This window comes from Oculina patagonica, chromosome 1 (assembly GCF_052425735.1).
Source record: "Oculina patagonica isolate OP01 chromosome 1, crgOcupat, whole genome shotgun sequence".
Taxonomy (NCBI): Eukaryota; Metazoa; Cnidaria; class Anthozoa; order Scleractinia; family Oculinidae; genus Oculina; species Oculina patagonica.
This window is the reverse complement of record NC_135758.1, coordinates 18,280,451-18,300,969: the sequence shown is the minus strand read 5'-3', so window position 1 is coordinate 18,300,969 and position 20,519 is coordinate 18,280,451. Positions and strand designations below refer to the sequence as shown.

The 20,519-nt window shown below is 38.5% G+C and overlaps 2 protein-coding genes and 1 long non-coding RNA gene across 4 annotated transcripts; 2 read left to right on the top strand and 1 right to left on the bottom strand.

The window, feature by feature from the left end:
- The first annotated feature begins 11 nt into the window (after window positions 1–11).
- Window positions 12–3,283, top strand: LOC144659799 (phosphoacetylglucosamine mutase-like). The gene is made up of 2 exons (XM_078520317.1): window positions 12–605; window positions 1,156–3,283. Exons 1-2 carry the CDS (start codon window positions 143–145, stop codon window positions 2,313–2,315), a joined length of 1,623 nt encoding a protein of 540 aa, XP_078376443.1. The 5' UTR covers window positions 12–142; the 3' UTR covers window positions 2,316–3,283.
- A 2,378-nt stretch (window positions 3,284–5,661) lies between these two features.
- On the bottom strand, window positions 5,662–19,230 carry LOC144659944 (asparagine--tRNA ligase, cytoplasmic-like). Of its 2 annotated transcripts, XM_078520478.1 has the most exons (24): window positions 18,904–19,230; window positions 17,428–17,626; window positions 17,213–17,304; window positions 17,037–17,105; window positions 15,704–15,796; window positions 15,404–15,493; window positions 15,087–15,165; window positions 14,320–14,390; window positions 13,841–13,927; window positions 13,676–13,762; window positions 13,122–13,178; window positions 12,985–13,025; window positions 12,311–12,347; window positions 11,657–11,734; window positions 11,380–11,501; window positions 10,158–10,227; window positions 9,928–9,993; window positions 9,766–9,794; window positions 9,573–9,657; window positions 9,263–9,310; window positions 8,487–8,570; window positions 8,344–8,406; window positions 7,350–7,418; window positions 5,662–5,947 (listed from the first exon to the last, which is right to left on the bottom strand). In XM_078520478.1, exons 2-24 carry the CDS (start codon window positions 17,603–17,605, stop codon window positions 5,816–5,818), a joined length of 1,827 nt encoding a protein of 608 aa, XP_078376604.1. In that variant the 5' UTR covers window positions 17,606–17,626; window positions 18,904–19,230; the 3' UTR covers window positions 5,662–5,815. The 2 variants fall into 2 exon arrangements, with proteins under 2 accessions (XP_078376604.1, XP_078376612.1); XM_078520486.1 differs by lacking the exon at window positions 17,428–17,626 and having other exon boundaries at window positions 18,904–19,227.
- LOC144660211 (uncharacterized) lies at window positions 5,878–8,567 on the top strand. The gene is made up of 3 exons (XR_013572059.1): window positions 5,878–5,990; window positions 7,658–7,683; window positions 8,465–8,567. It is a non-coding gene; the product is annotated as an uncharacterized LOC144660211 (long non-coding RNA).
- Window positions 19,231–20,519: the final 1,289 nt, after the last annotated feature.

The window sequence follows — 20,519 nt, the reverse complement described above, 5'->3', positions numbered from 1 at the left end:
TGCGGGCGCTTGGAAAAACCGTGCGTGACAAAGGTAATAGAGGCCTGGAATCGAACTAGCAACGTGGCCTTGAGAAACTCTTTGCCTTTTCTCAGCTGCTTTTCTTGATCTGAGTATTTCTCTACCTAAATTGCCACTGATCATGGATGCTTTCCTTCAAAAGGCTGCAGAAGTGAGTAAGCAACATCCGAAACCCGATATCAAGTTCGCTTATGGAACCGCGGGATTTCGCACGCGAGCTGACAATCTCGACTCTGTGATGTTTCGCATGGGTCTCCTTGCAGTTTTACGCTCCAAGGCTAAGAACGGACAAGTTATCGGTGTAGTCGTCACTGCTTCTCATAACCCTGTCCATGACAATGGTGTCAAGCTGGTTGATCCCCTTGGTGAGATGCTACAGCCCTCGTGGGAGAGGCATGCGACAGAATTGGCAAATGCCGAAGATGTGTTTGAAGTCCTGAGGGGGGTATTGACGGAACACAGTATTGATTGGAATGTTCCAGCTAAGGTGTTCATTGCCCGAGACACAAGACCGAGTGGTGTGCAGTTTGTGAAATCTCTGGCGGATGGAATTGAAGCTTTGGGAGGATCGTGTCATGACTACGGTGAGGAAGACAGAACCCACCCCTGTAATTCCTCCCTACCCTCCCTTGGATAGTTAAATTATTATTGACGGTCAATAAGCATGAGAAGAATAGATGTGAGGATTTCCGTACAACCCCATACTTAATTGAATTTCTTCCATGCAATCGTTTAAATATGAAGTATGTATAATTATGTTTAGAGTTTTCAGAAATATTGTTAAATAATCTTACTTGTGCTAGGTGGGACACCCCCAGGGCTTATGGAGGCCCCCTGAAAAAGTTAAAAAAAATAAGCCCACCATTCTAAATATTTCTTTCTGAACGGAATCAAGTCCAGAGGTTTTGCACTTTTGGGCAAAATGGTGAGATCTGAAGGAGCGAAAACTTTGGAGAGTGACAAGTTTATTTTTTTATACATATATATAAAAAAAATCTGGTCCCACTTTTTTACTTGAGGCCCCTATCATGTATGAATACCTGTTACTCAGCACTTGTCTTATTATCAGAATAATTAACAGAAAAGTTGATCTTGCTCTGTCAAAATCATTAAAAAGTATTTTTATTTATATAGGTGTCCTAACAACCCCTCAGTTGCACTACATGGTAAGATGTCACAACACAGCAGGTGAATATGGTGAGGCAACAGAAGAGGGATACTACAAGAAAATCTCCAAAGCTTTCCTGCATCTGAGGTCACTGTCTGGGAAAAGTGGTGTTCCAATCATCAAGCTGGATGGCGCAAATGGAGTGGGAGCTGTCAAAATAAAGGAGATGGCCAAACACCTGTCTGGCTCGTTATCCATATGGGTGTGTAATGATGGTTCAACTGGAAAGCTTAATGAGAAGTGTGGTGCCGATTATGTCAAGCTTTACCAATGTGCTCCTGATGGCATGGTTACTACACCTGGTGATCGTTGCGTAACATTTGATGGCGATGCTGATAGAGTGCTGTATTTTTTCTTTGGTAAAGAAAACAAGTTCCACTTGCTTGATGGTGACAGAATTGCTACCCTGATAGTAGGCTATCTGAAGGAAAAACTTGATAAAACAGGTGTGACACTTGAAAGAGGCTTGGGAATAGTCCAGACTGCTTATGCCAATGGTAGTTCAACAGTGTACGCAGAAAACACGCTTGGTGTTCCTGTGGCATGTGCCAAAACAGGGGTCAAGCATGTTCACCACAGGGCTGAAGAATTCGACATTGGAGTCTATTTTGAAGCAAATGGCCATGGAACTGTACTGTTTACAAACAATGCTGTAAACAAAATGAAGTCTGTTACTCAAAACACAGATGCCAGCTCTGAGAAGCACAAAGCTGCAGAGCAGTTTTTAAGCATGGTAGATTTAGTCAACCAAACTGTCGGCGATGCCATGAGTGACATGTTAGTGGTGGAAAGCATCCTCTTTGAAAAAGGCTGGAGCTTGGAAGACTGGAGTGCGGCATACACTGACCTCCCCAACAGGCAACGGAAAGTCACCATCAAGGATCGCACCGTCATCCAGACAACAGATTCAGAGAGGAAGACCACAGCTCCTGAAGGGCTTCAAGATGAAATTGATAAGCTCGTCTCTGGATACAAAAATGCCAGATCTTTTGTGCGACCTTCTGGTACAGAGGATGTTGTACGTGTTTATGCAGAGGCTGACACGAGAGAAGCTGCCGATTCTTTGGCAGCAGCTGTGTGTCAGAAGGTTTATGATTTGGCAGGAGGTGTTGGAGAGAGACCATAACTTGACAATAGAGCTGGGAACATTATTGGAATCTAATTGGATGAATCGTTTCAAGAGTTAGTAATACAATGTAGATAAACTGCCAGAAGGTCAATCCATTTCACTGACATTCTCTCCACTTGAACAAAATAATGATACAGTCATGTTGTTATAGGGACTTAAATTTAATTTGACTGATGGATGGACTGTTAGGTTAGTACAGTTTGTTATTAAATTAAAGTTGATTATTGCAGGTACTGTTGAACTTTACAGAGTGACATCTTATTATTACACATGTACATGTAGTGGGCTCATTCTTGAACAATTTATAAACCCACTTAATTAAATTGTACCAACAGCACATTAATACAGACATTTTCTGTGGTTGCTTGTTGTAGACAGAAACCATTCCTTACCACTGTAAGACAACATACCAGTAAAGTAAACAAGGCTGAGGATTGTTGTACATTGTAAAATCAAGTTTTCAGTCATAGTCATGTAATGATATTAATTTTAACAAGTAGGGAGTTTATAATAATTAATTATATAATTAAAGAAAACTATTATTTTCTACTAATTCTCTACCACTGTAAGGGTATCTAGGAAATAGAAAAGGCTGGTTGTTAACCAGCGATTAAAAGTATTAATTTTAGTGTTTTCACACCCCAGGGGGGGTACTCGGGGATCCAAGTGACGGGGATGTGCGAAGGATTTTTTTGGGGTCGAAATTTTCGATTCCGGGATTTTTTTGGGTAGGAGAATTTGGCAGGTATTTTTTTGGGTGACTTGATTTAAATAGGGAATTTTTTTGGGTATTAAAATCAAACTAAAGTTCCTTGGCGCGGCCTTGGCAATAAAGGGGTAATTTGACTAGGGATTTTTTTGGGCGGTTTTTTTGGTCCAGGGATTTTTTTGGGTAATGTCGGAAGACTTAGGGATTTTTTTGGGCCCTGACTTTTTCCTCCATTCGATCATCCCCGTCACTTTGATCCCGGAGTACCCCCCCTGGGTTTCACACATTATATACTGGTATATAAAAAACTCCAACAAAGGAATAAAAAAACATTTTAAATTACCCGGATAATCATTTTGTATTTTGCTGATTATCTTTCCTGATTTGTAATTCTTAAGTTTTGATTTTCTGACAATTTAGTTCTTGTTTAAATAATTGTTGTAGGTCAGGTCAGTAGAAGTCCTGAAAAGGACTAAAAAAAGTTGAAAGTTGATGATTAGGACCGACATTTTGACAACCCTACAAAAAGTTATCTTCAGATCAGAGTTATGAAACTTGCTTCAAGTTTTTACTTAACTGTGAAGATGACGTAGTACCAGTCATCACCAACAGTCATCTTCAGGAATAACCCTCATTGGGACAGCCACATGGTACAATACCATTAAGAAAAATTAATATTTATTTTTTTGTAATTTACGTGATTATTAAATTTTTGAATTGTATATCTCTTACTTATTAAAGACAATTTTTTACCTGGTACTTGGTTTAATTAATCAATAAAGCCAATAACTGATGAAAACTGCTGTCAATCGATAATAATTGTAAGTTATATTATAAATTATTTGACTAATAGCGGAGCTCCCAGCGGACCAAAGGGCCGCAGAGCAGAGCCCCATACCCATAGAAAATTAACAGACCCATGCTTTTGGTTTTTCATGGTCATCATGGCTAGCGGCATGGCGCGCGGGTGTGTGCGACGACGACGACGAAGTTGCCCCAACATGGTGGCCATACTCCAGAAGTAGGTTTAAGGTTATGGTTAACACCAGCTTACATCTTTGATATCGGACATCCATGTCATGGTCAATTGACAGCTGTCAAATCAGGAGTTCATGGGCTCCTGCCGCTGACCAGTATCACATGACCATATCGCGGGCTCACAATAGAACTCATCGAGGTCGAATGTTTTTTGAAGTTTACCGCTGACCAAATAATGGTTTACATTGGATCGCGGGCTCAAGTGCTATATTTTTTCTATTCTTGGTCCATACATTGGGAGCTTCGCTTTTAGGCGTGGCTAAATCTATTTAATATTGATAATCAACGATGAACATATTCATGTTTTTTCTTTAAGGATTATAGATCCAGGCATTGTCATGCCAATGAACAAACAAAATTTTGTCTCTTAATTTGTATCCCCATTCCATTTTTGCTGTGCATACACTTGAAATGTAAATTTGGCCTCAGATAGCAGAAGCCAGAGTGTATTATTTTCATTCTGTTGGGTTTCCCAACAGAATGAAATAATGGTTATCTTTGAATGTTGTGTGATTTTAGACCAATTGCCTATGTATGGCAGCCGCATTGCATTAAAATCGGCATCCCTCTGCAGGGCCGTACCTAGGGTTTTTGTCTGCGGGGGCAAACTCCGTGAAACTCCGCTGCAGGAGCAAACTCCAATATAGCCACAAGAAATAGCCCAGCAAAATCAAACACTAGTTAAGAAAACAAACTGGCATTAAGTTTTCCTGGCGGGGAGCAACTGCCCCCCGTTATGTACAGCCCTGCTCTGTTGAGGACAGGTCTTTCATTCTTACCATACCCCTAAAGTAATTTGTTGAAAATACGCTGAACCCTCAAGAATTCCATTCGGAATGTGGTTTCCCCAAAAGAATTCTTTAAATATCTTGGTTTTGCCCCAAGCATTCTTGTACCCAGAGCCTCCATTTCGTTTGGTCATGTGGTCAGGGAAATGCAATGTCCTTTAAACAAAATGTGTGGTCCTGGGGATGAGGATGCACCCCTAGAAGAATCTGTATTGTGTTGTTCCAGAAAATATCCATACCCCTCCCATGGAAGGTTTTTTGGTTTGAATCCCCCCACCCCTCTGGAAATCCCAGTTAAGCCCCACACTTTTCTTTAAAATTTTGGCTTTTGAAATCCCCCACTCCCTTGGGATTTCCAATGATCTTCAGTAGAGTGGGTATGGATGTTCTCTGGAACTGCACATGTGCAATTAAAGAATTCCACTGTTCAGGTTGGTAGGGGGGGGGGAGGTGGAGGGTTACAAATCATTGAGTTACACTGCATCAACAAGGATAGCTGCTGTAGGCTGAGAAAACAGATGTTCCATGGTGCCTGCACTATCTGATCTGACTCGTCCCCAGTCTTCTCTTATTCGAAAATTGCAAGATGTGAAGGCTTCTCTTCTTCCTTCCCATGATTCACTCCGTGTTCGACGTCGTAAGACAGACTCAAAAGACAACTGGGGATGAGTCAGCTGATCACTATGCATGAACAAGAAGTGGTGCAGTGAAACACGCTTGTACTTAATGTATTATAAGAAGAGTTGACAGTTGGTTTGGTCAAGGAAGCCAGAAGTGCGTATTTTCAATAAATATTTCTACCTCAATATTGGAGTATTATGCTTTTATTGAAGCACTTGTTCTACAAGTAATAAACTAAGTTAATTGATACACTTTGTAATACCTAGAATTGTCATTGGCATGTTACATGCTACATTTTAACTGGCTTAATTGTCATTCAAGTTTCCTCGAGCGCAGCTATTTCATGGCCGACATCTTCCTGTAAATCGCGGGTACAGACAGACGTCTCTGATATGCTGCCTGTTCAGAAGCCATGTCAGGAATCGCTCCAGTCCTAAACCATAACCACCATGTGGACAAGAACCATACTTCCTCTGCAATAAATATAACATTCACAACCATCATTTATTATTCAAGGTTAGTGAAACAATTATTTTCATTACAAAAGATTGAAAGACTTTAACACATTAATAATATTACAGTACTGAACTCAAATTCACTGCAAGAGATTGAAGCTACTACATTGGTTACAAAATAGAGTTGAAATAAAACTCAAAGGAACACATTATAGTACATGTATATTGTCGTTTTAAAGGAATTTCAGTCAAAATGAATTTAAATTAGTTTGATTAATATTTTCCTTTCCTAAGGATTATGGTAATAAATCTGGAACAAAGGAAACTACAAATCAAACTAGTTTGATATCATCAACCTGAAATTTAAACCACAACATTATTATGAAATTATAATTTTTAGGACATTAGTTGCGGTTCCACTAGACCTCTGCCCGAGGTAACCCCGTGGGTAATTGCCTTGGGTTGGGATCGGTTTGGGTTTCCGGTCAGGTTAACACCTCCGGTTACATTGCAAATAATTACCCGAGGTCAACTTTCGATCATGCAGTGTATGGCGGCAAATTTAATGCATCATAGAGATCGCAAACCGCGAAACGCCTGGTTTGCTTTCGGTCGTTCTTCTGCTTCTTATACGGCAATACCCGGTTAATTTAGCTATACAAAACTTCGTGTTAAGAAGAATGCAGAGAAGGCGTCTGCGATTACGATTTCTACAATCTCTTCAGATGCTGTATTTGTTTTATAGAACCCGTCGCCTACAAGTTGCTCGCCGGCCAAGACGTGCTTGGGTATTCCCTCGTAAAATATACGAAAGTTGGCCATGTTTGATGCCGCGTGTCTTGTATTTAAGTTATTTAGTACGTGCCAGGATATTTGCCACGATATTTTTGCGCAACACCACAAAAATGTGCCCAGCATGTGCTGCGGTTTCCGGATTTACTTTTTTCTTTCACCCGATTGGCTGAACTACTCTTGTGGTTAGATAAACCACTGATAAACCCTACTACTTGGTTAGGGAAACGTCATGGGTAATTCTTTTGTTCTTTTTGATGTATCCATAGTGATTTCCCATGGGCAGAATCACTGCGGGAATAGAGGTCACACACAAATACAGACTTCCCGTGGGTAAAGTCTCAGTTTCCCGTGGGTAAAAGCTCTAGTGGAACCGCAACTATTATGTACGAATTGCTTTTTGCTGGGAAAAATAATTATAAAAAAATAATTATAATGGCTTTATTAGAAGTGCTTCCACATGGTGGCTCTAGATCTTCATCTTCTAAGTAACATACCTAAGATTACTTCATTGGATTAACAATAATAAGGAAAAGCAAGTAGACTGTCCTCTCAGGCAGACAAGAGTTTAATAAAACAAACTAAACTGATTAGTAGCAGATATAGAGGAAGTAAAGAAGAAACATACCTGGTCAGTGTACCAGTAGTAAGGGGTTGGATCAATACCCTCTCTCTTGTAGCCATCTACCAACTCCTCCTACATGAGAAAGAATGGCATTCAAATGATTTTGTTACAACGCTGCCATACAATCTATTCCTTCTTTCATATTATTGGTCGCGAGTTGCATTTTAGGAAAGGAACCTGCATTGTGAAGTAAGAATCACACAAGCCCACTAGTTTTTTTTTACTGCTGCAGATGTCTCTACTGAATAAATTTTCCCCTGGAAAATATTTTCTTCTAGCACTAATGTTGAATTTATTATTGTTGATTATAGCTGTTTAGTGCTGGTGTGAAATGAAGGTAAGATTGGCTGATAGAGTATACATGACTTTTAAAGAGAACTTGCTTTGCTGGCTTTTTTCCTTTTCCTGGGTTCTACAATAATTAGATTGCAACAATGCAATAATTAAGCTCTCTGGGCATTTGGAGATAGAGATTGAGAGTTTATAGCCATTTAGCTTAATAAGATGCACTCCACATTTTTTGCATCTCCTATTTGTTACATGCTTTTGCTGTTTGTTCAGATTGGTTGACACCACAATTTGCAGTGGGTTGAGGTAGTAAGTCAAAGTCATCCGGGCCAAGTTCCCCATACAGCCGAAGCTTATCCCGGTTTCCGTAGCATTAAGCGACTATAGGAGTATTGCTACTCCACCCTGGATGGGACGCTAGTCCATCGTAGGGTTACCCCCCAGAAGTAATTTCGTCGGTAACCATTTATACACCTGGATGGAGAGAGGCACCGTGAGAGTAAAGTGTCTTGCCCAAGAACACAATGCAGCGACCAGGCCAGGGCTCAAACCTGGGCTGTTCGACTCGGAGTCGAGCGCGCTAACCATTAGGTCACCGCGCCTCCCAGGTAGTGGTAAGTGGCATTACAAGGTCCCACCCTGGACAACTCACTCAAAGTTATAAAAAGAAAATTGCTCCTACTAATAAAACAGTCACCCAATCACTTACATATTCCCACATCCTCATTGACCCACCAACAATTTCTCCAACTCCAGGCATCAGAAGGTCAACCTAAAGTAAAGAGAAAAACATTTAAATGTTAGCTGACATAATTCTTGTTTGTGTCTAGGTGAAACCAATGATGTACTTACAGATTCGGTAAGACGCTTATCCTCTGGACACCTGAACATGTAGAAAGACTTGATTTCGCAAGGAAAGCGACACAAAAGTATTGGCTAGGGAAAAGAAAAGAAAAAAAAGAAAAAAAAAACACAAATTAATTTTCAAGATAATACTGCTCAGTAGTCTGAATAAATGAAATCAACTAATAGTATACTGTTAAATTCCAAAATATAGGCCCTAGTCTTTTATTTGCTCAATGTTCCTTTTGGTTGGCTTACTTTCTGGGAGTGCTAATGTATGGTGGGAGGGGGCTTTTTTCAAATGGAAATGTGTGCTCAAGATATCTTTGAGTTTCTCTTTGGACAGGATACTGCTGTGACTAAAAATGTGGGCGAAAACAAGAATTCCACTAGTTTTTTAACGGTTTTTAATGGTTGGTGTGATATCTCTAGATTTTTACCGACCTAATTATATGTAGATTTAAAACTAGGTAAAACCCTCTAAACATAACAGTACGAAACCCACAACAAGTCCTACAGTGCTCCAAACATTCTCTTACAACATAAAATACAAAACAACTACAAAAGAGGCTCTAAGCATTCTCTAACCATGTAAAGTAATGTGCACAGTGACCAATCAACAGAAATAAGAGCTTTGACCAAAATAATACACACAGGCTTACATTCAGGAGAGCTTTTTTGTAAGGACGTTTGCATCTGAGATTTGGGAGGCTTTATTTTAGGGCAGGGTAGGTTGGGGGGGGGGGGTATTTTTGAAGAAAACGGAATTAAACTCATGTTCTTACCTCATTGATTTGGTCTGTCATTTTCCTCTCGGGCATCTCAGGGATGTCCTAAGAAAAGAAATTTGCTGATTCAATAGAGATTTTAACCAACCAAAACGAACTTGACTCACATGATGCTGGGTCCAGGATGCTAACACCGGTGGAAGGTGACTGGTCTTCACACTACACCACCCCTCCTCCCACAAAATATAATCCACAAGTCAGACCTGTAAGGAAGGTAATCTTTAACTCTATATGAACTATAATAATTATACATTTCCCATTCTCCGACAGGAGTTTTTTAATAATTTTATGTTCATTTCATGTGTACCTCTCCAAATTCATAATAGGTGCCATCTTCCTTTTTGATGTCATGCTCTTTCAAGTATTTGATGGCATCAGAATAGTTCATTCTCCTGTTGAGAAGCAAATGGTCAACACCAAAAGATAAACTATTTAATTGTCACGAGATGAAAAGTTGGGAAAATTTCAGTAATCAGGGTATCTCTGCAGCAATAACTTACTTGAAAGGTCTCTTGGGAGGCTTGAAATCCTGAAAGAATACAAAGTAATGCAATAACATTAACATAACACATACTGTGTAGATGACTATCTGCAGAAAACTTGAAAAAAAATACTCTTTGGGTAACTTGATATGTCAGGTTATTGTCTAAAGAGATACATACTGGGTTCATTTCCTTCAGTATATCTGCGTGAGGAGACTTCAACACTCTGTCAACAACATCGCACACCTGAAAAATAATCAAAAGCACTTCTGGCATAAGAACTTGTACTGTAGCATTGGTAAGTTACTGAATAGAGAAATGAAAACTCCTGATTTTTAATTTATTAACAAGGAATTTTTTTAGAACTAAAAGCAATCAGATGACAACAAAATGAGTTTCCACACTCATACCAAGTCTTCTATTCTATCAAGAAGATCGTCAAATGTAATAAAAGGACATTCAGCTTCTACGTGCGTGTACCTGCGAATGACAAAAGATAGAGTCAAGTTTGATGATTATCAAAATGTACAACACTGTGCAGTTATGACTAATTACATGAAAATTGTACATTATTTTATTTTGTACATGGTCTTCAAGGAGTAATTCAGGGTTTAATTTCTTGAACCCCTGATTTTTCTAATCTGTCAATAAAAAAGGAAGCCTTGAGCCAAGTGGCTCATACTCCCGGAGGTTATCCTGGTTTCAGTAGCATTGAGCAGCTAGGAATATTTCTACTCCCCCCTGAATCGGATGCTAGTCTATTGCAGGGTACCCCCACCATCATTATTTCGCCAGTATACCTATTATACACCTGGGTGGAGAGAGGCACTATGAGAGTAAAGTGTATTGCCCAATCTTGAACACAACACAGTGATTCAAGCCAGGGCCTGAACCCGGACCTTTTGATACAGAGCCAGGTGCACTAACCATAAGGCCACCATGCAGGTGTACCTCCCACAGTCTGCCAATAACTCATACACAAATTTGTTTCCCTTGGATTTGCTTCACTACATGTACATCCTGGGGGGGGGGGGTACTCCCTATAATGGCCTATACGGGGAGGCTCCGCCCGAAAGGGGTACCTTTTTCGTGCTTCAGGTATATAAAAGGGTCGAGATTTCACAAGTGTAGGTAAATGAAAGGGTAGGGATATCGGTCATTTAGGTATTTAAAAGGGCCTTCAATTAAAATATTTTAAAGAGACGCACGTTATGGCTGTATCATTTAAATTTATGCAACGCTACCTAAAAATGGCATCCAGACTTCCTATTTTAGGCCTATGCCATGTCTTTTAGGTATATGAAAGGGGTACCTTTTTCAGTAAAAGGTATACGAAAGGGGTACCTTTTCTGTCAAAAATGGTATATAAAAGGGTAAGGGGCTGGACCTCGGGCGGAGCCTCCCTGTACAAAACGTTTTTGAGTAGCCCCCCCGGGATGTACATGAACACTGCAATTTTACCAAAAATTCTCAAACCAATTTTTGCTCCCTTTGGAGACTCAAGAAACCATCAGGATTTCTGATTTTTGGGATTTACCGGTATAGTAGAATTTTGTTGTTGTGAAAGTCCAAACTGTTTCTTAAGATTCAACCATCATAGTTGGAAAATAAAACAAGCAAATAAAAGCTTACTCTGACAGATGTCTTCTTGTACGAGACTGTTCTGCCCTGTATGACTGTGCAATACAGAACACATCACCCAGTGCTGGGATGACTGTCTCCAAGTAAAGCTGGGATGACTGTGTCAAATATGCCTAAAATGTTCAAAAACACTGATGTCACAAAACTGGTGGAACATGTACAGAGGACTACATCGTGAAAACAATTTAAAAATTCAACCACTACAGGTTTCAAGCACTGCATCCAAAGGACTTCATATTATTTAAAATTGAAAAAGCATGTGTCTTACTTGTTCGCCAAAGTAGTTAAATTCAAAGAGAGTAGACCCTCCTTCAACCTGTGTCTGTACCATTGTGGGTGGAGTAACCTGCAAGAAGACCATTAAATCAAATTATCTTATCTTTTGGTATCACCATTTAAGTTAAAGGGACTATGTCATGGCTAAGTTAATCTTATGTTATTAAATTTTGCCAAATATTCGCTATGAAACTAAATGTTTGCAAAGAAATTAATTCTTTGATACTAAATGACAAAACCATAGCTTCCTTGCAGCTAAATGTGTCTCCCGGGCGTCATAAATTAAAGTTACAAGCAGACAAGATTAACTTTGAAAACTGTTCTGCCGGACCATATTTCAAAAGCCCACATCGCAATCCGTTTCAATCTTCGACACTTTTGGCCATCCATACCTTCTTTTGCATTTGGTGTGTTATTTAAATATTCCTTCACTGTTTTAAGAGGTTATTTTATACATATAAACAAATTTGATGGTCATTTCCTATGCCCAAGTTTGGCTAAAATCCGTACCACGATCCCTTTAATAATATTTTAGATAAACAGTTACAACTCAGTAATTTCATAGTTTTTTCTGAATTAAGTGGTAAAGGAAAAACAAGTGGGATCCGACCTGTTTGCGAATTAATCTTATTTATTATTTGATTACCTCAACATAATGGCGATCAAAGTAATGATCTCTAAAACTGAAAAAGAAAAAGTTCTGTTAGCAGTTTCATGATAAAAACACTAACTAAAGTTAAAAACATCAATATTAAGTCAAAAGCTTCTATCGCAAGTTAACGGATATGATAATAATAATGAAGAGACACTAGTTTGAGAAAAAATGATGCTCTAAATTATGACAGAAAGACAATAAATTTTTGCATGTAAAATAACAAAGATATCTCACAAACAATTTCAGAAAATCCTAGAGGTACCAAGAATAGACTATTATTGCAGCTCTTGATCTCTGTAGGCAATATATTTATTATTAGTAAAAACTCAGCTGTGTTCTATTGGAAATCCGCGAATCTGATTGGTTCTCCCACTGTTTTCTATTCGCCGATAGAAAACAGTCGCGCGCGCGAGTAGCTTTTAAGCGGTAAATTTTCTTGATTTTTGTCTTCAAAGTGCACAATATTGTAGGTTTTGGACTGCAATCCTTTACAGTTTCTACTAAAACAATTAGACTACTCACCCTCGTTCATGAGCGATAGTCAACTCGGCTGCGCCTCGTTGACTATTTGCTCATAGAAAACTCGGGCTCGTAGTCTAATTGTTAAATAGTACTTCATTTTAATGTATATCAAAACGAATTTGTCAATCAAAATAAGAACTAACCTCTGTGTAACTGTGGAGCGCATTCTGAGAATCTTTGAAACCTAAATGAAACAATGCACAATTAAAGAGAAAACAGTGCACACAAGGACACCATTAATTCAACGTAGAAACAGGATATGTGAAAAAAATAATCTTACCGTGTCACCTCTGAGCATAATGTGCCTGTTGTCAAGCTGAGTGTCTATGGCAGATTCCTACCAAAGATATAACACAATATTATAATTCATGTACTTCAAAAGTACATGTAATGTAACACATAGTAAGAGTGAGGTGCAAAGGTACCCAGAAAATTGAATTCATTGTTTAATATACTGGTACCGGGTAGTTAGATACAGTGGACATTGAAAAAGGTTTCTTAACTATCATAATTACAAATGTCAAATTGAAGGAAAATTACGTGTCCTTGTCGGAATTTATTAAGTTTTTCCAAAATGGTTGTCGTTTGTCGCGATTTTATTTTATGTACTGTCGCTACTTTTTGGGCCATGTCGCTTGTCAGAATTTACCCTGGCAGGGCCTCGTTACTATTCTCAATTTTACTTCAGATGTAATTTGTGGAACAGCTGTACATGAAATTTATTATTGTCTGTCTGTCTGTGTTTGCTTGTTTACTTGTTTGTTTGTTTGTTTGTTTGTTTGTTAAGTGAGTTACACGTAGCAAGTGGATAAATATTGTGCACAGTTAACTGACCTCATTCACAAGATTATCAACTCCACCAGCAGGGGAATCCCCTACTAGTTCCCAGTAATCCACAGCCATTTCATGACCTCCAGGAGCCTGGATGAAAATACAAAGCAGTCCATCTTAAAAGCCTGTTGATTTAACTCTTAGTACAAAGATTAATTAGTGACTTACTGTTTTTCCTTCTGGAAGTTCTTTGATGACACCATAAAGACATACAGAAGCTTCTGTTGCCAATATCAGAGCTTCGTAGGTCTGGCACTGTATAATGTAAAATATTTCATGCGAAATTGAGATAAAGTAATTATATTGACAGCTCAGAGTATGGTTAAAGGGATGTTTTAAGTTTGAGTAATTGACACTGAGGTTCTTGACTTTTTCACACAAAAAAATAACTAAAGGCGGTTTCTATTAATTTTCCTGGCAGTAAAGTTTAAAGTCCGGCCTCAAGAGTCCTCATGGGCCCGATGAGGATAAGTAAGTACAGTTTAAAGTAAATAAAGATGGAATGAACTAAAACTAAATGGACGACAAAAAAGGAATGATTACTGGTATACGGGGAGGGTGGTCTATGATCTAGCAGTATACTTATAAAATAGAAGAATGACCTCAAAAAGTGAACTTTGTTTAATAGTGTTAAATGTCTTTCTTACCAAAAGATCTGACATGACACACTGCAGAAACCCAGTGCCATCTCTAAGAACTACAAACATCAGGTTCTTCCCTAAAAGATTCAAAAGTGATGAGGTGGAATAAAAAAGCATAACAAACTAATCATATCAGGATAAACATCACCACCATAAATTTGTAAGTGCATGACAAAATGATTCAATCTGCCATTGGTAAATTGTAAATCAAATGTCACAGAGTAATTCTGAAAGTTATCAAAAATCCATTTTGAATTAAAACGTTCCAGAAATACTGATTTTGTGTTTTTAAGTTAATTTACTTTTGGCTGCCTGGTTTCATACCAATTAACCTGCCTTCAAAATACATGAAATGTTGTTTAAGAGAATTGAAGTTTTCAAAGTTTCCCAGGAGAGGATACCCCTGGAGCCACTAGTGACTACAAGTTTGCACCCATTCGGTCATAGATCCTGGCTGTGGGCCTTTGGGTGAGCAGAGGCACTGAAAGTGTAAAATGCCTTTTACAAGAGCTCAACACAATGACCCTGCAGTCCAGGGCTCAAACCAAGAATATGCTTGACCTTAAAAGTCCAGTGTGCTAACCACATGTATCAACTAGGTTGTTCACTAAACTAAACATGAGACATTTAGCCTCCAGCTGACCAGCATGGATACCATGACAGTAAAGTTTTGACTATTAAATAAGAGCAAGAGGAGAGGTGTCAATTTATGAGAGTTGTATGCACTGTAATTAAAGTGCTTGGCTATGAACAGTACTTAGTGCATACTGTACCTTGTCTTCTTAATCTGTGAATCCAGCCAAACAACTTGACTCTTTGATCACGATGAGTCACTGACTCACTGATCCTTATCTATGGTTTTATGAAAGAAGTGATAGGAACAGGAAAAAGAACAGACAGAAATTAAATTCCTCAGTGTTAAATAATTTGATCTTCATGTGTCCCTACTTCCCAGCTCAAGGAAGAAGGAATTAAGTCAGTAAGTCAAACAAGTTTGCTTTGGACAGAACTTCACTTTTGTCAGCATTTCTTTTTGAGATACTGATATGTATATCTTATGCCAACTCTTTTTTTAATATAAAATGCTTACCCGTTTGGCTTTTGGTAGACTTTCATCTTCCTTTATTGTAATTTTCTTGGCCTCTTCAAGATTTTTCTCCCTCTGTTGGGCTTTCTCAGCCTATGATATTAAATATAAGGAGTCAAAAATGGTCCCTCAAAATTTTGTTGTGCTTGCAAAATTTGGCTTCTGTCATGTTACCATAACGTACGCAGTTGATTAATGTTGATGCATCCTATGTCAAGCAGTTGGGGATTTAATAGAAACACCTGGCATCTACAGACTGAAGTTGTCCATTATAAAAATTATCAAAAACTAAATTTCAATCACCTCTTTTTTCTCTCTGTCTTCTGATTTTTTCTTCTCTTGTGCATAAATTTTAGTCACTTTTTTTAGCTGGGCTTTGGCAAGTTTTTCATATTTCTGAAAACAAAATAAACATAAATATAAATCATTCACAAGGCAACCGTTCCCATACGCTGTATGTGTGTTCATGAAAGAACATTGATCATCTTTATACCATTAAAACATTATATGAAAGCTTGTTAACAAACCTATTGGAAGCTAAAATATCAAAGATGCACACCCCTTAGGGAGAAGACAAAAGGGGGTGGAGGGGTTGAAAAGAGGTGGAATAGGAATTGGTAAGGAATACCTAGAAAAAGAGCACAGAGATGGAACCAAAAGAGGTAAGCTTCATAATGGGGCAAGCTATAGAAAACTGTATGGGAAAATCAAGCAGGGCTCGAAATTAACTTGTTTGCTTAGGAGCCAGCTGGCGACTAACGGGAAAAATGTGGTCGCCAGATTAAAAAGTTTGGTCGCGAACTTAATTTAATATACTGGTACAATGTTCACGAAAACATGATTTTAAATGTAACTTTACGAACAAAAAAGCTACGGTTGCTTCCGGTTTTATGTTTTTGGTTTCGTTAAGGTGTTTTGTTCGGTTACCATTAAGACCCGCAGATAAGTCGCACCCTGAGGTTAACAACTCAAATTTTGTAAAAAAAAGTTTTTTGGAAGTAAATCAAAGAAAATCCAAAGTCGAGTCTTCAAGAGTCTTGTTCATCGAACTTGAAGTCACTAAACATTATGCACCTATCAAAGGCACGGGATTTGACAACAAGAATGATCCCCTCTGTCGGGCATTTGACTGCGAGTCGCGTCCCGGGGGTTGGGACATTTGACTTTGACCGGGAAGCGCCTGGATCCAATCTTCAGGGAAAGAAACAGTAGGCCAGTGGCGCCTGGTAAACACAAGTATCGAAGTACATTTTGAGTTATTAATTAAGCTTAACAGACCGTGAAATCGAATCTTGAGTTTTATTTTAGTGAAAAAGGAAAGGTGAGTTTTTTTCTAGCTACCGGTTCCAAATGATTTCTCGATATTAAGACTTAAATGCAAAAATTTCTTCTGTTTATGCCAAAGCAGCGAAAAGTGAACGGACAAAGCGTGAGTCCCCAGCTGGCGACCAGTTCTGAAAATCTAGTCGCCAGCACTCAATTTTTGGTCGCATTGGCGACCAGTGAGTCGCAATTTCGAGCCCTGTCAATCCAGGTGGAGGAATGCAGAGGACTTACAATAAGGCTTATATTAACCAACAAGCTTAATACTTTTCATTTAAAAGGTCACAAGCGACTCAGTAAGCATTATATATACCTCTCCTTCAGCTTTGCTGTCCACCATGATTTGGGGAAGAGGTTCTTCTCCTTCAGTGATACGTAAGGCCTTTAGGAGAGAAATCATGACAAATTGCATTATTAACTGTACGTCAAGTATCCCTTTCAGTTATCAAACTGACAAAAGGACACTGTACTTCGTTAGCGGCAAATTACCTGCATAACAGTTTTGAATGGTTTCTGAGCAGATCCATCACCAGAATCATCATTTCCTTCCTTTTCGGAGGTGTAAATTACTGGGCCATTGGCTTGTAAAAAACATACCAAAAATAAATTGTAATTAAAAGTTGTTACAATGTCCATTGTTAGACTGTTTACATGAATAATAAAAGAAACTTCACTTTTAAATTGAATTCAACATAGAAACTAACCTATACTTCTAAGGGGAGCATACATTCTAATGGCCCTTGTTAAGCTAGCTTGGTATGCACTGTCTTGAGGAGGGGCCTTTACGAGCCTATATGGTCTACAGCAGTAAACTGAATGGGACAGCTTTAGAGTACACAGCCAGGTCCCCCTTCGGAGATTGGAAAGAGAAAAGCAACGCATCTCTAGCTAACTAGCTAGGCCCTAGAAGAAATTTAAAACAGACTACTTACTCATGCATTTTTGAAGGAGTCTTTCAAATTGTTTGACAGATATTTAGATGAACATTTTACAATAATTATAAAGGATATTAGCAAATGTCTCCAAGAAATGATTGGACCTAACATGTCTGTCATGGGAGAAGTTAATGTACCGTTGCCTGTTATACCATTGCCTGTTAACCAATCAAAACTCAGGAATTGCAATGTATCATTGCTAGTTTTTAATAAAATGTGTCAAACATTTCACTAACTTGACCAATCATCAAAACACAATCAGTCAGTATTTTGTGTTTTGATGATATAATCAACAACACACAAGATACTGACTGATTATGTGATCCCAGTTTCCATGGTAATTATATTTTATAAAGTAATTTACCACAGGCTCTCTAACTTATTATAATGCCATTAATTATGACGCCTGTTAATGCCTGATTGGCTACAGTATAATTATGCCTACATGCAGGCACTTCCTACTTCCTTCCTGTGCCACCCAGGCTAGGTTTTGTATTAATTATAATAATTTTAAATCAGTGTCAGAATCAAATTAAAGTCATGTTGTTTAAACCAATCTGCCAGTTACAGCTATCAAATTATTGACACACAGAATTATGATTTACACAGTTTTGTTATTAATGTAATAATTTTTTTCCGTAAATTAGAAAATTCTAAACTTGTAAAAATAGCTTACTATACATGTACTTCACAAACCTTTCATTCTTTATTTTGTATAAAATTTATAAAGCGATCGAAAGACTTTTCAAAGTTAATTAATTTACAGTCCCTAACTATTTCACGATAAAAGAATGCAGCGAACTGAGAGATATTAGAGCTCAAAAAAAATTCTGGCACGCAAATGTTTAAACATGCTTAATTTGTGCAGCTACAAAACCACAAAAAATAGCACTTCCATATTTTTAAGAACACTGAGGAATATAACTGTTTTCATACCGGGGCCGTACATTGGCGAAATTATCTTAATGAATTACGAAAACAAAAGTAAGAGTTTATAGAATTGTCTACAGAATCACTGCAAGAAAAGCGTGACCTAAAATAAATTCTTGGTCTATTGAAATTTCTACTTTGTCTTATTTTCAATAGATCATCAAGCTCAATGAATCACCAAAGCTTTGGAAAATCTCTCACAAGATTAACTGAATTTAATAAAGAACTGACTGGATTGGAGTAGACACAGAGCAAATGAAAGACGGCATTTCAGTCGGCAAAATGGCGCTTGAGTACACGTGGGGTTTCTCTTACCTTGTACGTCCATTTTTTGCATGTCTGTACTCAAAGAATCGGCAGCCATTCTGTTTCGTCACTTCTAGTAAACGACTTAAGCTTAAATAATATAGAAAACAACAAACAGGCTATTAAATAAGAACGATTTTACAACGAGACCGGGCGGTGTTGCATCAGATCAGATCAGGCAATACGAGCCCCTGAGGAAAATAAACTCTTCAGCGGCTTCTCGAATAGAATAAGGGTATGTACTTTATGTATTCCTTATTATAGTGTATTCAGATATTTATTGCCAACGAGACAGCCGAGCCAAGAGGCGAGGCTGTCGAGGCGGCAGAATCATAGAGCCGTAAATCTTAAGTTTGCGTAAGGGACTTTTTTTACCATATTTGGGTGTTAGTAAACCCCATATTTGGGTTGTATTGTTCCTCCCAACTGGTTCCCAGTCTCTCACTCCTTGCTAGAGAGCAAATGTCCAAAATGGCGTCTACGCGGCTGGTAGTAACGAAAACGAAGACCTAAGACCTAAGACCCATACGAAAACTAAGACCCGTACGAAAACTAAGACCCATACGAAAACGAAGACCCGTACGAAAACGAAGACCCATACGAAAACTAAGACCCGTACGAAAACTAAGACCTAAGACCCATACGAAAACTAAGACCCGTACGAAAACTAAGACCCATACGAAAACGAAGACCCGTATATACGAAAACGAATACCCGGCCAAAACCAGCGTTACCCAGAGTTGCGTGACATTAATAATAATGACAGAATAATATTGAAGCAGACTGAGCGTACTAAGAACGTACTACTGATCAAAAGTCTAGACTTGATCGAAAACTAAAACCTGATCGAAAACGGTTGCTTCTGCGTCACAGAAGAGACAGCCAAAGTCTCCCAGCAGTAATGCACCGTATCGAAATCTTCTCGCGCACAATACTTGCGGCTTAAATAAACTTCGCTACCCGATTATTATTTCTCGCTTTACATCCGCGTAGAAGGGTGCGGAGAGAAAAAATTAATACAGGTGTCAAAATGTACTAACGGGAAACTGTGCCGATCTATCACCTCTTCACATCTGCTGAGCGGCAATCTTTCGACTCTACTTAACCTAGCTAAAATCGCCTCCTTATAATACAACTGACAGAGCATAGTGCCCTTTCTAAACATCTTTGAGGCGTCAAAATAAATTGGACGACCAAATCCAATTTTACCGAACGGCTTACTTTGTACAAATTTATGTCAAGAAATAGGAGTCTGTGTAGGCCTGTCATCTGTTTTTTGCTTAGTAAATAAAGTTTTTGTTAGTGCTTCTTATGTGTAGTCATATCAATAGTGACCTTTCATTCATTTGCCGGGGCCGACAGGCGTACTTGCCAAGATGTTTTAATTTTACTCATGTAGCGCGTAGCGAGGCGTACTCACTTCAAAATGTAGGATTTCAATGAAACTTGATCGATACGTTCTCAGTACTCGTCTGCTTCAATATTATTCCAATCCAACACTAATTCGTAGAGTACAAACATCGCGCAAAACGAGTACAAATGTCACACGATATTTGACCATATTCCCCGACCAAAAGATTAAAAACCTTGGCAAGTCATGTGTGACCTAGGCTCCCGCAGTGCTA